The sequence below is a fragment of the Tachyglossus aculeatus genome, chromosome 6, assembly GCF_015852505.1.
Source record: "Tachyglossus aculeatus isolate mTacAcu1 chromosome 6, mTacAcu1.pri, whole genome shotgun sequence".
NCBI classification, from domain to species: Eukaryota; Metazoa; Chordata; class Mammalia; order Monotremata; family Tachyglossidae; genus Tachyglossus; species Tachyglossus aculeatus.
Genome location: NC_052071.1, coordinates 36,461,285 through 36,476,613, shown reverse-complemented (window position 1 = coordinate 36,476,613; position 15,329 = coordinate 36,461,285). Strand labels below are relative to the sequence as shown.

The 15,329-nt window shown below is 60.7% G+C and overlaps 1 protein-coding gene across 5 annotated transcripts in view; it reads left to right on the top strand.

Annotated features, from left to right (window-relative positions):
• Window positions 1–14,982, top strand: part of KDM5C (lysine demethylase 5C) — a 39,098-nt gene extending 24,116 nt beyond the window's left edge. The window contains exons 4-28 of one of the 5 annotated variants that reach the window (XM_038747879.1): window positions 95–265; window positions 1,308–1,439; window positions 2,035–2,103; window positions 3,599–3,722; window positions 4,072–4,253; window positions 4,392–4,550; window positions 7,110–7,229; window positions 7,432–7,590; window positions 8,145–8,326; window positions 8,474–8,636; window positions 8,721–8,840; window positions 9,028–9,222; window positions 9,716–9,897; window positions 10,020–10,144; window positions 10,378–10,525; window positions 10,842–10,938; window positions 11,086–11,444; window positions 11,780–11,918; window positions 12,025–12,204; window positions 12,347–12,487; window positions 12,763–13,293; window positions 13,452–13,509; window positions 14,034–14,233; window positions 14,345–14,539; window positions 14,654–14,982. In XM_038747879.1, the coding sequence (XP_038603807.1) occupies window positions 95–265; window positions 1,308–1,439; window positions 2,035–2,103; window positions 3,599–3,722; window positions 4,072–4,253; window positions 4,392–4,550; window positions 7,110–7,229; window positions 7,432–7,590; window positions 8,145–8,326; window positions 8,474–8,636; window positions 8,721–8,840; window positions 9,028–9,222; window positions 9,716–9,897; window positions 10,020–10,144; window positions 10,378–10,525; window positions 10,842–10,938; window positions 11,086–11,444; window positions 11,780–11,918; window positions 12,025–12,204; window positions 12,347–12,487; window positions 12,763–13,293; window positions 13,452–13,509; window positions 14,034–14,233; window positions 14,345–14,539; window positions 14,654–14,662 (4,140 nt within the window). In that variant the 3' untranslated portion in view covers window positions 14,663–14,982. Of the gene's footprint in view, window positions 1–94; window positions 266–1,304; window positions 1,440–2,034; window positions 2,104–3,598; window positions 3,723–4,071; window positions 4,254–4,391; window positions 4,551–7,109; window positions 7,230–7,431; window positions 7,591–8,144; window positions 8,327–8,473; window positions 8,637–8,720; window positions 8,841–9,027; window positions 9,223–9,715; window positions 9,898–10,019; window positions 10,145–10,377; window positions 10,526–10,841; window positions 10,939–11,085; window positions 11,445–11,779; window positions 11,919–12,024; window positions 12,205–12,346; window positions 12,488–12,762; window positions 13,294–13,451; window positions 13,510–14,033; window positions 14,234–14,344; window positions 14,540–14,653 lie in introns of all 5 variants that reach the window. The other 4 variants (XM_038747877.1, XM_038747876.1, XM_038747881.1 and 1 more) reach the window with 4 other exon arrangements.
• Window positions 14,983–15,329: the final 347 nt, after the last annotated feature.

The window sequence follows — 15,329 nt, the reverse complement described above, 5'->3', positions numbered from 1 at the left end:
GCTCCCTTCCTATGCCTTGAGCTGGTTAGGAGGGTGAAGGAGCAACACCACTCTTGATAAGGAAGCCTCTAAAGCTAACTCGGTGCTCTTCCAGATTGTAGTAGAAGAGGGCGGCTATGAAGCCATCTGCAAGGATCGCAGATGGGCCCGGGTGGCCCAGCGCCTCAATTACCCTCCTGGAAAAAACATCGGTTCACTGCTTCGCTCGCACTATGAGCGCATCGTCTACCCCTATGAGATGTACCAGTCCGGAGCCAACTTGGTGGTAAGCAGCTGTTGGGGGGTAGGGGAGGTCCGCCGGACCCTATGTTTTAGGCCTCACCAGGCCGGTCTTCTGTGCGGTCCTGATTTTCTTAGGGTCGAGAGGTTTATGTGTTGCTGGGAACAGGGTGAAGGACAAGGAAGGGGCATCATGGTCTTTGAGAGACCAGAGAGTCGGGGATTAGGATTGGGTTGTCAGGCAGGGGGCTTGGCCAGTGCTCCGAGGAAGACAGTCTGATATTTTATTGCCCCATCCCATCCCTCAGGGAATCCTGCATCTTAACCCTGGTTCAGTAAGAAGGGAGCGGCCAGTCAGGGTTCCAAGTAATCCCATCTCCCTCAGTGCCATTACTGGGGCATGAAAGTCACCCACTGGGCCTAGTTTGGGTGACCAGGAGGGCAAACGAATGTGAATTGTGGGACCAAGATTTTCTTCACCTTTTTCCAGGGTTCCTTAGGTTTGTCTTGGGCAGAACAGGTTTGACTGGTGTAGCCTGCCTAACGTTTTGTGGGCCTCGGAGGAGGGAGCATGGTCCTCCTTGCCCCTTCTCTGTTCTCCTCCATGGCCTAGCGATAAACTGGCTGGGCCAGGAGATTGGCAGTCTTCACTGGGGGAGCTGTTCAATTCTGGTTTAACAGAATTGATCCACTCGTCTCAAAGTGAGACAGCGTGGCAGTGGAAAAATGGGGGCTTAGCTTCTCGTTGTCTGTATTTGGGTTGGACATGTGTGGGAAAAGATGACATCCCAACCTCGTGGGCTTCCGACTGAAAGAAGCAGACTGGGAAAAGGATGGGGGAGAGGATTGAGAGAGCATTTGGCCAACAGTTGCTTTGTGGGGGCTTTAGAGAGACTTCTCGGAAGGGCCAGATTTTGGAGGAGTGAGCCTCTCATCCCTGGGGAAATGGGTGATGGAGGCCTCGAGAGTTGAGGGAGGCTCTAGGGAAGAGGATCCCATGAGTGGTGGGCAACTGGAGCTGGACTGCGGGGTGGGGTAGTCGGATCCCCCCGGACTGGGCTCTGACTCTGACTCCACCTCCCCAGCAGTGCACCGCCCGCCCATTTGACAGCGAGGAAAAGGACAAGGAGTACAAGCCCCACAGCATCCCTCTGCGACAATCTGTGCAACCGTCCAAGTTCAACAGCTACGGACGGCGGGCAAAAAGGCTGCAACCAGATGTGAGTGCCCACCTCCTTCCTTACCCCGAGCGGTGACGCTCACCCGTGGCTGGAACCCGTCCACCGCAGGCCTCGGGGTGGACGGTGGCTGTTGGATCCGAGCCAACTCCCAGAGAGCAGTCAGTCCTCGCCCTCCGACCAAGATGAGCACTTGGAGAAGTCCCTTGATTGTCACTTGGTTGGGTGCTAGACTCTGGTTTCACTGCCCACTGAGTCCTTGTCTGCCATTCAGCTTGGGGTGGGCGAGCCCTTCCCTAGGCCTATTTCTTGCTGCCATCCCAGTGCCTCTTCTCTGCCTGCATCAGTTCACAGAGGGCTCCTCGCAGTCTCTCGCCACCCCCGACCCTCCCCACCGCTGTCCCGTGCCTCCCTCACCGTCTAGGGAGAGGAGTTTCCCATTCAGCATGAAGAGAGAGGAAGTGTCGCTTGTGTGCGTTCGGTGCCAAAGGGGAGAGAAGGACCCTTGTGCTGGTGCCCAGCCCTGTCCCTGTTCTCTGGCTCTGCTCTGCCTATCCTGCCCACCCACTCTGTGCCCTGGGGGGTCTCCTTTGGAATCGCTGACCTCTCCTCCCTCCCGTTTGTCGTTCTCACACAGGAGTCTGAACTGTGCACTGATCCCGCCAGCGCACCGTCTTTGTTCCCCGAGCGAACACCTCAATCCTGGGTACTGTTCATGTTCTGTGTGTCCCCATCTCCGTCTCACTCGCTCTTCTACCCCCTTTCTCTTTTCCCTTCCCCAGCTGCACTGGAACTGAGGCTTCCCCTCCCTCTTTTCCCTTCCCAGCCCCTTCCAGTGGGATCCTGGGGCCTTCTGGCAACTTTCTTTCACCAGGACCGTCTATCCCTTGGTCTTGCCGTCTCTGGCTCCAGCCTTATGGCTCTCCCATCCTCATCTGGCAGAGAGGACGTGGCTGCCCCATCTCTCCAACCAGTGTCCCTCCCTGCTGAGTCTTGGCTGGCATTTCATTCCTTGCTGCCCATTTCTCCAAGACATTTCACGGGGGATGCAGACCGCATAATAACTGTGGTATTTCTTAAGCTCCGTGCGGGCAGAGATCACGTCTACCAACCCTATTATATTGTACTTTCACAAGCACTTAGTACAGTGCTCTGCACACAGTAGGCGCTCGATGAAGACCTATGCCAAGCACTATACTAAGCACCGGGGCAGATCCAAGATAATCAGGTTGAGCATGACCCCTTTCCCACATGGGGCTTACAGTCCAGGTAGGAGGGAGAACAGGTAGTGAGTTACAGATGAGGAAACAGGCCCAGAGAAGTCAAGTGACTTATCCAAGGTTACTCAGCCAGCAAGTGGCAGAGCTGGGGTTAGAACCCAGGTCTTCTAACTTCCAGAGCCAGACTCTTTCTACAAGGCCATGCTGTTTTTTCCAGGACAGAGACCCAGCTTTGGGTCCTGCCACCCCCTTGGCTTCTGGGGCAGGGGCAGAAGAGCCCTGACCACCCAAACCTCCCTCTCTGCATTGTTAGATCGAGAATTTTTAAGGCCCAGTGTTCTTTCCTCCTAGAGTAAAATTAGAGTGGAAAGTCTAGCCATCCTCCCTGCTTCCCCTACCCTCCCCGCCGAGCCTCCTTTCTCTTTTCCTCTTTCCTCTCTTGCTGCTTCCCACATCAGCATCTTCACCCTCCTTCCCCAGAGCAGCGGAGGGCCTTCTCCAAGGAGAAGGACCCCAGGCACGTGTCCTTCCTGAAGCGCAGCATCTCCGGTCCGAAGCAAGCTCGTTAGCCTGGTCCCGATACTCCCAAGGTTGTCCGTTTTATACTGGCCCGCCGGGCCTGCTTGACATTCCCAGTTCTCTGCTTCATCACCACTCTGCAAATGAAATGTGGAGCCGTCTCTGACCCCACAGGGGCCAGGGGGCTAGGGCCCCCGGAGCTGAAGGATGCTTCCCAAAGGGTCAGGGCGGAGGCAGCTGCTGCTTCTCTCCTGCTTTCTTTCTCGTTGCTGTATTGCGGCCGAAAGAAGGGAGTTCATGGAGAGAGGGAAGCCATAGAATATGTTTCTTCTTGTGTTTGACCTCCGGATCCTGACCCGGGCTGGTGGAAACCAGTGGGAGAGGGCCCCGGGGGCCTCCTGGTTCTGCACGTGACTTATCCTACTTTCCCTTTCCTCTCCCCTCCCTCCCCACCCCTCCCAGCCCGAGCCCACCGAAGAGGACATTGAGAAGAACCCAGAGCTGAAGAAGCTGCAGATCTACGGAGCTGGGCCCAAAATGATGGGCTTGGGGCTCATGGCCAAAGACAAAACCTTACGAAAGAAAGGTGAGGGAGGTCACAGTCCGGGAGAAGGGCCAGGAAATGACGTGGAGTTGCTAGCGGCTGTTGAGTCAATGAGTGGAATTTATGGAAGGCTCACTGTGTGCAGAGCACTGTTCTAAGCGCTTGGAGAACACGCTACAACGGAGTAGGTAGACCCGATGCCTACTCGCTGCTTACCCTGTCTGGTCGATGAGTCTGATAGAGCCAGGTTGGGTTATTGGGGGCAGGAGACTTGCACCCCATCCGGGTGGGCACCTCGGTAGTTGGACAGAGGGGAGCCTAAGGCATTGAAGCCTGGGCTTCCTACCAAGTTCGGGCCCTGCTGAGCTGCCTTTTCTGCGTTTCTGCCCAGACAAAGATGGACCAGAGTGTCCCCCCACGGTGGTGGTGAAGGAAGAATCAGGTGTCGACCTCAAGCTGGAGCCAGCTTCGCCCAAGGCCTATCTGGACAGCAAGGAGGAGTTGAGTCACAGCCCCGAGCCTTGTACCAAGATGACGATGCGGCTGCGGAGGAACCACAGCAATGCCCAGTTTGTAAGGACCCTCCGCGGAGCAGTCGAGGGTGGGGGTAGCCGGGAGGTATCAGCGAGGCTCCCTGGGGATGGGTGACGTGGCCTCGGAGAGTTCTGAAACCCACGTGGGCCCCCCCCGCCCGCCAACTTCCTCCTTCAGATTGACTCGTACATCTGTCGAATGTGTGGCCGGGGAGATGAGGATGACAAGCTGCTCCTCTGCGACGGCTGCGATGACAACTACCACATATTCTGCCTGTTGCCTCCCTTGCCCGAGATCCCCAAGGGCGTCTGGCGCTGCCCGAAGTGCGTCATGGCGGTAAGACCCCCTCGCCTGCCCTGGTCACGGAGGTGCCGAGGACCCGCATCTAGGAGCTAGTCTTGTCCTGCCCGAGGGTGCCTGCCCGCCGTGGGGAGTCGGGCCAGTGGGAGAGGGTGGTGGTTGGGGTGCCTGGAGTTCAGCTGGGGGAGTCCATTTCCAACTGCCATCAAAGCAGGAGGGGCCCCAGGAGGTGGAGGGCACTCAGTCCCAATCTCCCGAGTCCTCTGGTGGAACAGATTTTGCCTCACCCTGGGACCCCGCCTGTCCAGGTGTGACTTGGTCTTGGAAGTCCAGTTGGTCTAAGACTCAGTTGGTCATCCCGGAACAGATTGGGACAATTGAACAGCCCAGAAGGGCTGTTTCCAGGCCTGGCAGGATCAAATTAACACCAGTGTCTGCACCCCCTGGCATGGCCTTTGGCAGTCTGACTGGCAGCTTTAGGGCCTTTTGCAAGCTGTCTGAGCTTTCTACGTCTCTTGTCTCCGTCTCTTTCTCTGTCTTTTGGTGGGCTGTCTGCGGGGCGGGGACGGGAGGGAGGGACCCTCTCGACTGTCTTGTGACTTTAGCTCTTGGGTGATGCCAGGTGCCCACCAATTGAACCCTGTCCCAGGGCGGGGCTTGCGCTCCAAACTCTTGGTGAGTTTTCCATCCCCGCTAAGAAGCAGAGGTGCCCTCTGGGTTTTAGGAACGGCTGCGGTCGGCCCCCTGTAGAGCCACCGGGATTGAGGAGTCGTCGTTTTGATGTGGCTCCCAACACCTGCGGCCCGCCGATGTGGGAACGGGAGAAGTGATGCCGACGCTTTGGGAGGCGGACTTAGCGTCACTACCACCTCCGCTGTCCCACCCCAGGGGTTCGCTTCAAATCACCGTGGTGTAGCCAGTGTCAAGGAAAACCTGGGCATACGTCCATTGAAAGGCCCGCTTCTGGACAAGGGCGGCTGAGGTTAGAGAGTGTCCTCTGATGGAAGGACAGCGGGCAGGGGGCTGAGTTGACCCATCTGGGCTCTGGGCCAGTGGCAGCTTCAGTCAAGACGTACAGGGGGCCCTGGGTTTGTCCTCTCCCTTGCTTCATCCCGGGGTTGTGGGAGCGAAGAAAGCCAGGATTTCTACCTGCTCCTGGAAAGCTCTTGGATCCGAGATTGTCTGACGGAAGGGATCCCAGCTTTGATCTTGTAAACAGTTTCACCCAGGCCGACGAAGACCGGGCCCGGAGAGAGCAGTAGAAACATTTATCGAACGACCGTTTGGGGCAGTGCTTGGGAAGTACAGTGTCACAAAATGACCCGTTCCCTGCCCCTAGCTTAGAGCTTACACTGTAAATCCAGAGACAGACTCTGCTACTACCGGAACTAAGCGTGTTAGTGCTAAGAAGTCTGGCTGGTGGATGGGGAACGCTTCTTCTTGGCCTTCTCTTCTGGGGTGAGGGTTTGATGGGAAGAAGCGGAAGGTGGGGTGCTCCCGAGGCCTGAAAGGAAACTGACGTGGCCTCCAGCTGCAGCGCACTCAGTAGTAGGGGGTGCCTAGGACAGCCACCTCCTTAAGTATTTCCCGGTCTGGTCAGTGGCTGAACCACCGTAGACCTGCTACCCGGGTGACAGATTCTGGTAGCCGGAGTTCTTGCTTTTCTGTCGCTTCTCTAGCCATAGCTGCCCTAAGCGGGTCCGGGTCCCCGGTTTTGGAGCTGCCTGGCTTATAACTCGTAGTCTCGTGCCTGCTGTTCACAGCTGCCGGGCAAAGACCCAACCTCTAAAGACTTCTGCTCTGTAGTAATGGGCAGGGAGGGGTGGTAAGCCTCCTTCTGGCCTCTGGCTCGGGCATTTCCTCCCTCTCCATCTTCTGGGAACAGTGAGACACCTCACACTGGGACCCGTGAATCCACAGGTCCCCAAGAAGAGGCTAGAGCTGAGGGACTGAGTAGCTTCGTGGAGGGGTGGTGAATCTCTTGCATTTTCCCTCTTGAGCCACCTCCCGATTTCAAATCCTCTCCCATCTTACAGCGTGGCCTAGTGTGTGACTTTGGACAAGTCGCTTAACTGCTCTGTGCCTGTTTCCTCGTCTATTAAATAAGGATTCAATACGTGTATGGTTTGTTTTATTTTTTTTGTCGTTGATGTTGTCTTTTGTTTTTTCTTTTCCTATTAGTATTTGTTAAACACTTAAAGTGTGCCAGGCGCTGTAATGAAGTACTGGGGCAGATACAAGCTAATCAGGTTGGACACTGTCCAGGTTTCTTGTGGGGTCCGCAGTCTTAATCCCCGTTTTACAGATGAGGTAACTGAGGCCCTGAGAAGTTAAGTGACTTGCCCAGGGTCACACAGCAGATGAATGGCGGAGTCAGGATTAGAACCCAGGTCCTCTGACGCCCAGGCTCTTTCCACTTGACCGTGCTGCTTCCCTCCTACTTAAGACTGTGAGCCCCATGTCGGACAGGGACTGTCTGACTTGATGATCTTGTATCTACCCCGGTGCTTAGGACGTTGCTGGGCACATATGTTCCTAACAAATGCTGTTTTATTGTTGTTATTAATATTATTGTTGTTTTTATCGTTATCTCAGGAATGCAAGCGGCCCCCAGAGGCGTTTGGCTTTGAGCAAGCCACTCGAGAGTACACGTTGCAGAGCTTCGGCGAGATGGCCGACTCCTTCAAGGCCGACTATTTCAACATGCCCGTGCACGTAGGTGGCCGGTCTTACCCAACGGCCCCTCCCGCCAGCCCCACGCAGGGAGACGGCGCCCGGGAATCCGGCGGGGTGCCATCTGTGATTAGCCAGCTAAGACCCCTGGGGGGGACTTGGGAGCGAGAGCGGTCCCAGAGCAGTGAGGAAGGGGACCCTCGCCTGCCACCCCTCTCTGTGACCCTTCCCGCCTTTCCTCTAGATGGTCCCCACAGAGCTGGTGGAGAAGGAGTTCTGGAGGTTGGTGAACAGCATCGAGGAGGATGTCACGGTGGAGTACGGCGCCGACATCCACTCCAAGGAGTTTGGCAGCGGCTTCCCGATCAGTGACGGCAAGAGGCAGCTGTCCCCCGAAGAGGAGGTCGGTGGAGGACCACGGGCCCTGACTTCCTCTTCTCCCCTCCCACGCCAAGCTCTTACGGTGCTTGGTGCTCTCTGGAGGGTGGGGCAGGGAGATCTGGGTGGGTGAGGATGCAGAGGCAAAGAGGAGCTTCTCCTGGCCCTGACTCAGACCGCTCAGCCTGGTTGGGCTGGCTGGAGAAGGAAACTTTTTGGGGATTTCTCACTGGGCGTGGGCGATGCGGGCTCACTCCTCTCCCTCTTCTCTGAGTTGAGGTAGATCAGGCATCCGCCTGGCCTCTGGCTGTCAGGGTCCCTCTTAGGTGGTCCCGCGTGAGGGCCTCCCCATACCCGCCCCCTGAGCCCCTGACTCTGCCTAGGCTGGGGGCCTGGTGGCTTTTTCAGGGGAGCCCTTTGCGCCCCCCCCCCCCCGGGGAGCACCTGCTCCCCTAAAGCCCCTTTCAGCCAGGCAGAGGGGCCAGATTGCTAGACCGCTGGGTTGCCCCGGACCCCTGGGCCTCCTCTTCTTTGCCCCAGTACTACCCGATGAAATCTCTGTGTCTCACATTGTGGCAGGAATACGCATCCAGTGGCTGGAACCTGAACGTGATGCCTGTGCTGGAGCAGTCGGTCCTGTGTCACATCAATGCCGACATCTCGGGCATGAAGGTGCCTTGGCTGTACGTGGGCATGGTCTTCTCTGCCTTCTGCTGGCATATCGAGGATCACTGGAGTTACTCCATTAACTACCTCCACTGGTGAGAGCCCCCCAAGTGCCACCCGTGGGTGTTAGTCCCGGTGTGCCTTCTGGTGGGACAGCGTGGAGGGAGACACACACCTGGGCAAGATCTGGGGCAAGTGATGCTTCCCGGTGTGATCTCCGTGTCCCTTCTCCCACCGAGCAGGGGTGAGCCCAAGACTTGGTATGGGGTGCCCTCGTTTGCAGCCGAGCACCTAGAGGATGTGATGAAGAAGTTGACCCCGGAGCTCTTCGAAAGCCAGCCCGACCTTCTGCATCAGCTGGTCACCCTCATGAACCCCAACACCCTCATGTCCCACGGCGTGCCGGTGAGTGCCAGCCTGCCGGCCCCCTTCAGTCCCGCCACCCCCTCCCCCCGACTCGGTCCACTCCAACCTCTCCCCTCTCCCCAGGTGGTCCGCACCAACCAGTGTGCGGGGGAGTTCGTCATCACTTTCCCCCGGGCCTACCATAGCGGCTTCAACCAGGGCTACAACTTTGCCGAAGCTGTGAACTTCTGCACTGCCGACTGGGTGAGCGGGCGGCAAACGGGAGAAGGGACAGGCTGGGCAGCGGGCCCGACGCCGAGAGGGGTCGGTGGCGGAGGAGCCCCGGGTCGAGGTCTTCGTTGTATTGGCTGGGGAGGGGGAGACAGGCATAGTCCCGGTGGGGTCCCGGCTCCTCACCGAGGCAGGACGTCACCGCTCCCCGTCTCCACAGCTCCCCGCCGGGCGTCAGTGCATTGAACACTACCGGCGGCTGCGGCGCTACTGCGTCTTCTCTCACGAGGAGCTCATCTGCAAGATGGCCGCCTGTCCCGAGAAGTTGGACCTGAACCTGGCCGCGGCCGTGCACAAAGAGATGTTCATCATGGTCCAGGAGGAGCGGCGGCTGCGAAAGGCTTTGCTGGAGAAGGTGGGAAGGGGACGGGGAGGGCAATCGAGGGCACGGGGCGGGCAGCTTCCTCCTCACCAGCCACGGGCACTCCTCTGGCTTTTGGAGGGGGGCTGGGAAGGGGGCACATGCACGTGGGAGTCCCTCCGCACCCTTCACTCAAATCAGCTGGGTCCCGGGGCTGGATGGCCCTCTCCCCGACCTCTGCCATCTTCCAGCGAAGCAGCGTGGCTCAGTGGAAGGAGCCCGGGCTTTGGAGTCGGAGGTCATGGGTTCAAGTCCCAACTCTGCCAATTGTCAGCTGTGTGACTTGGGGCAAGTCACTTCACTTCTCTGGACCTTAGTGACCTCACCTGTAAAATGGGGATGAAGACTGTGAGCCCCCCGTGGGGCAACCTGATCACCTTGTAACCACCCCAGCGCTTAGAACAGTGCTTTGCGCATAGTAAACGCTTAGTAAAATGCCGTCATTATTATTATTATTATTCCACCACCCCTTTCAAATTCCCCACAGGGCATCACCGAGGCGGAGCGCGAAGCCTTCGAGCTACTCCCCGACGACGAGCGCCAGTGTGCTAAGTGCAAAACCACCTGCTTCCTGTCAGCCCTGGCCTGCTATGACTGTCCCGACGGACTGGTCTGCCTCTCTCACATTGAAGACCTCTGCAAGTGCCCTAGCAGCAAGCAGTACCTACGGTGAGGCGCCCTTCCTACCCCTTGGGCCGAGTTGGGACTTGCTCGCTAGAGCTTTATGGGGAGGCAGGGGAAGCAAAGTCCGATGTGCCTGTGTCCCCCTCGCCCCCGCTGGGCACCCCCAGGTACCGGTACACTTTGGATGAGCTTCCTGCCATGCTGCATAAACTGAAAGTTCGGGCCGAGTCCTTTGACACTTGGGCTAACAAAGTGCGTGTGGCCCTGGAGCTGGAGGATGGACGGAAGCGCAGTGAGTGGCACCCGGATTCCCAAGCCCTTCCTCTTCATGGCTCCCCCCAGCTCCTGTCAGCCTCAGATTCCTATTCCCTGAGGCCTGCTCGACTTCCCTCCCTCTTTTCCATCCAAAGCCCTCGACGTTGGGTGTCCCAGGCGCTGGTGAGGGGAGTGGGAGGCTGCCTGAGCTGAGCAGGTTGCCTTCCCCTCACACTCCCCCGACACACGCACCCTCCCCCCGTCCCTCAGGCCTGGAGGAGCTGCGGGCCCTGGAGTCGGAGGCTCGGGAGCGGAGGTTCCCTCACAGCGATCTGTTGCAGAGGCTCAAGAGTTGCCTGACCCAGGCCGAGAAATGTGTCTCCCAAGCACTGGGGCTGGTCAGCGGCCAGGAACCAGGGTACCGTGTGGAGCGGTGACTTGGGGGGTGGTCGGCTGGCCTAGCTGGGAGAAGGGGCTGGGTTGAAATGTCCTGTGACCTGAAGGGAACTGGAGAAGACCAGTGCCTCCCTGAAGCGGTCCTGGAATGAATCCAGTGTTGGGGAAGGATGGGCACGACAGCTGGCCTCCTTGATTCATGGAGGACCTGGCCCCTCAATTGATGGGGAGGGGAGCGGAGCGGGGATGGGCGGTCTCTCCGTCCTCCCCGGTCTCCCATCCTCTACCCTGTGGCTGATGTATTCTTCCTCTCCCTCCGCCCACCTCTGGCAATGAAGGGTGGAGCCCCCACACCTGACTCTGGAAGAGCTGCGCACCTTCATCGAGGAGATGGGCAACCTGCCGTGTGCCATGCATCAGATCGGCGATGTCAAGGTGAGTCGGAAAGGAAAGGTAGAGCGGGTGTTAGAAATGAGGGCAAGGGAAGGGAAGGGGGTTTGGGGAAGTGGTTCCGAGGTTAGGGCTCTGAGCAGAGCCTCATCCCCGTCTCCCTACTTCCCCGCTCCTCCGTCCTTGCTGCAGGGTGTGCTGGAGAAGGTGGAAGCGTTCCAGTTGGAGGTCCAGGAGGCCCTAGAGGCTCTGCCCTCTAGTTTGGCACAGCTGCCCGGACTGCTGGAACGGGGGCAGCGGATGGGGGTGGAGGTGCCTGAGGCGGAGCGGCTGAGGCGGCAGGTCCAGCAGGGCCGCTGGCTGGAGGAAGTGAAGCGGGCCCTGGCTCCCCCCGCCCAGCGGGGCACCCTGGCCGTCATGCGGGGCCTCTTGGCCTCCGGGGCTGGAGTGGCCCCCAGCCCTGCCGTGGAGAAGGCCCTCGCTGAGCTGCAGGAGCTGCTCACCATCGCGGAGCGCTGGGAGGAGAAGGCTCACATCTGCCTGGAGGCCAGGTCTGCGGGCCCCCGTTCTGGGCTAGGCCCGGGCGGTGGGGTTTCCCCTTGTTCTCCTCCCGGCCGGGGATGGTCCTTGCTTGTTGTGGAGATGGCAGGGTTGGAGGCCTACCTTCTGGGCTTCCCACCGCATCTTAATATTGGAAAGGCAGTACGGGACAAGCTGGGCCTCGGTGGGAAAGGCAACGTGAGAGGCCTGGCCCGCAGCAAAGCTTGTCCCTGTTTTCCGGGGGACCCAGTCCGGGGCCAGAGAGCAGAATGAAGAGGGACGCTTTCCCACCCCCACCCGCAAGGACTCACCTCCCTGTCCTTCCCCATGCCCACCGGCCCTGCAGGCAGAAGCACCCCCCGGCCACGTTGGAAGCCATCATCAGGGAGGCTGAGAACATCCCCGTCCACCTGCCCAACATCCTTGCCCTCAAAGAGGCACTGGCCAAGGCCCGGGCTTGGATCGCCGACGTGGAGGAGATCCAGGTGAGTGATGGCCTCCCCAAGTCCATCCTCCCTCCTCCAGTCGATGCCTCAAGGAGCCCCCTTTTCCTCTTTCCCCCTCACCCTTACTTCCTCCGAACCCCTGCAGAACGGAGATCACTACCCATGCCTGGATGACTTGGAGGGACTGGTGGCCGTGGGCCGAGATCTGCCCGTGGGATTGGAAGAGTTGCGGCAGCTGGAGCTGCAGGTCCTGACGGCCCACTCGTGGCGGGAAAAGGCCTCCAAGACCTTCCTGAAGAAGAACTCGTGCTACACCCTGCTTGAGGTGAGGCGCCGGTGGGCGCACCCGCTTCTCCTTCCGGGGGGCGACTCCCGGGAATTCCCGGTTTCAGGAATGGGGGGACGGGAGGAGGACGCTGAGACTGCGACCTTCTAAGGCGCCCGGCCCCGCCTCTTCGCGTCCCCAGGTGCTGTGCCCCTGCGCGGATGCAGGCTCAGACAGCGTGAAACGCACCAAGTGGAAAAAGGAGAAGGAACTGGGACTGTACAAATCGGACACAGAGAGCCTGGGCCTTTCCGCACAAGACCTCAGGGACCCGGGCTCTGTGGTGAGAGGTGGCGGCGACCGGGGAGGGGAAATGGGGACGTGGGGGGATGGGGCCATCCCCGGTGAGCCAAGTGTTTCCGCGTCCCGGGCCCAGCCCCCACCCCGGGGTTGCCGCGGCCAGTCACTCCAGCCAGCGCCTTCTCTCCTCAGAGGGGGCCACCTGACGAGGACACAAGAGGGAACGTGGAACGCCTCGGGGCCTCCCCGTCCCGGGGGTCCGGCTCCGGAGCGGGACTCGGGCGGTGGGTTGCCCCTGATGCTACCCTCCTCACACAGATCCTGGCCTTCAAGGAGGGGGAGCAGAAAGAGAAGGAGGGCATCCTGCAGCTGCGCCGGACCAACGCAGCCAAGCCGTGTCCGCCTCTGCCCACGTCGGCGGCCTCCTGTGTGTGCGGGCAGCCGACGGGTGAGGCCACGCTGCAGTGCGACCTGTGCCGGGACTGGTTCCACGGGGGCTGCGTGGCCGCCCCCCGCCTGGGCACCCAGCGCCCTTCCCTGGCCTGGTGGGACTGGGATGCCAAGTTCCTGTGCCCGCTGTGCATGCGGTCACGCCGGCCCCGCCTGGAGACTATCCTGGCCCTGCTGGTGGCCCTGCAGAAGCTGCCGGTGCGGCTGCCCGAGGGCGAGGCCCTCCAGTGCCTGACGGAGCGTGCCATCACGTGGCAGGACCGGGCGCGCCAGGTTTTGGCCTCGCGGGACGTGGCAGGGCTGCTGGGGCGACTGGATGACCTGCGGCAGCGGCTGCAGGGAGACCCTGCCCGCCTGGCCACCACCCTCAAGGAGAGCAGCTGCAATGAGCCACCCAAGGTGAAGGGCGCGCGGGAGGGGGGCGTCTCGGGCCAGGCCCGGCCTTGGCCACCCCCCGAGATCCCAGGGAGGAAGGCTTCCCTCACGGAGCGGGGCCGGGGGGAGTTGGGGAGGGAGCAGGGGGTCTTGGCTGCTCCCCTCACCCCCACCTCTCCCAGGTGGCCCTGGAGAACGGAGACAACACGACACCGGAGAAGGCCTGCCCAGTGAGCTCAGGTAAGGGGTGCAACCCGGAGCGGGGCGGGAGGCCACCGGGGCCCTGGGGTCGGGCTACAATTACCGCCTACCTCCCCCGCCCGCCGTGTTCCTTCGAGAAACTTGAGACTGGGGAGGATCCCTGTAGACATCTTCCCCACCAGCCGAGGAATACTACAGGAGGAGGAGGAGCGGGGGCTGTGAACCTAGCCCCACACTCTCTCCTCGGCCGGTGATATTTGGGCAAGTTCCCTTCTCTGAGCCTCAGTGACCTCATCTGTAAAACGGGGATTAAGACTGTGAGCCCCACGTGGGACAACTTGATCACCCTGTATCCCCCAGCGCTTAGAACAGTGCTCTGCACATAGTAAGCGCTTAAATGCCGTCGTTATCATTATTATTATTATTTATTGGACGCTTATGCAGAGCTAAATGCTGGGGAGAGTCCAAGTACAATAAACTAGGCCCGCTCCTTGCCTTCAAGGAGCTGGCTGTCCAGCGGTGAGTTTACAGTGTACAATCCTCTCCCTCGGGCCCCCTCCCAGACTTGGAACTGCTGTCGTCCTTGCTGCCGCGGCTCGAGGGCCCGGTCCTGGAGCTGCCCGAGACGGCCCGGGGTCCCCTGGAGGAGCTCATGATGGAGGGCGACCTGCTGGAGGTGACCCTGGATGAGAACCACAGCATTTGGCAGCTCCTGCAGGCCGCCCGGGAGCCCGACCTCACCAGGCTGCGCACACTACTGGAGGTGCGGCCTCGGCCCCCGGGGAGCGGAGGGCGGGATGGGCGACCGGTGTGGAGGGAGAGGGGCCGGGGCGGGGGGGAGATGGCCGAGGCTCAGGAGCTCGCCCGCCCGCAGCTGGAGAAGGCCGAACGGCGAGGGGCCAGGGCCCGGGGACGGGATTCGGAGAAGAAGCGGAAACGGAAGACGGAACGGGGCGAGTACCTGCCGGTGCCCAAGGAGGAGCTAGAGCCAAAGAGAGTGCGGGCGGGCGAAGAGGCCCTGGAGCCTGGACAGCTCGCGGACACTGACTGCAGCCAGAACGGAGTGGAGGTGAGAGAATCCAGAAGCGCTCGGCCTCCCTCCCCGGCGGCGGGCGGCCCCGGTCCGGCCCCCCTCCCCGCCTCTCCTGACCCCATTTTCCCGTCTCTCCGTGTCTGTGTCCAGCAGTTGTGACGGCAGGAGTCAGACGTGCTGCACACAGCCGGGGCGGGCGGGGCCCGCGGACCCCGCCCCGCCTCCCCGAGCCCCTGAGGACGCTGGCTCTAACTTAATTCCCCACATTTGGGGGCACCGGAAGGGCAGGCGCCCGGCACCTCCCTCCCAACCACCTTTCACTCTTGTTTCTGGACCTGGCGCCAGCTGTGCCCTGGACTCTGCCCAGAAGGATGTAACTTTCCTATTCTGAATCCAAGGTATTGTTCAGACCTCAGCCTCGACGGGCACCCCGCAGGACCGGAGCCACCAGCCGGAGTCGTGTCCCAGCCCCGCCCCGCCCCGCCCCACCCACCCACCGCCGCCGCCGCCTCTCCCCCGGGGGGCCAACGGGGCCCCGAGGTGGGGCGGGGCGTCGCGGGACCCCTTCCCCGGGCACTGAGGAGCATTCCCCCATGGGGCCTCCTACCAGCATTCCCCCGGGGCGGATGGGCGGACACGCGGCCCTCCCTCTCCCCGGCCTGGCCAGCACCATTCCAGGGAGTGGAGGGAAGGAAGTCGGGGGGACCCCGGGGCCTCCCGGGGTCCCTGACGCGCCAAGCTGGCTCCCACTAATCGCTGGTAAATATGCAAAACTCTGGGGCTGGGGTAAGGGACCGACGGGCCCCAGTGGGGCTCCGGGGCCCCT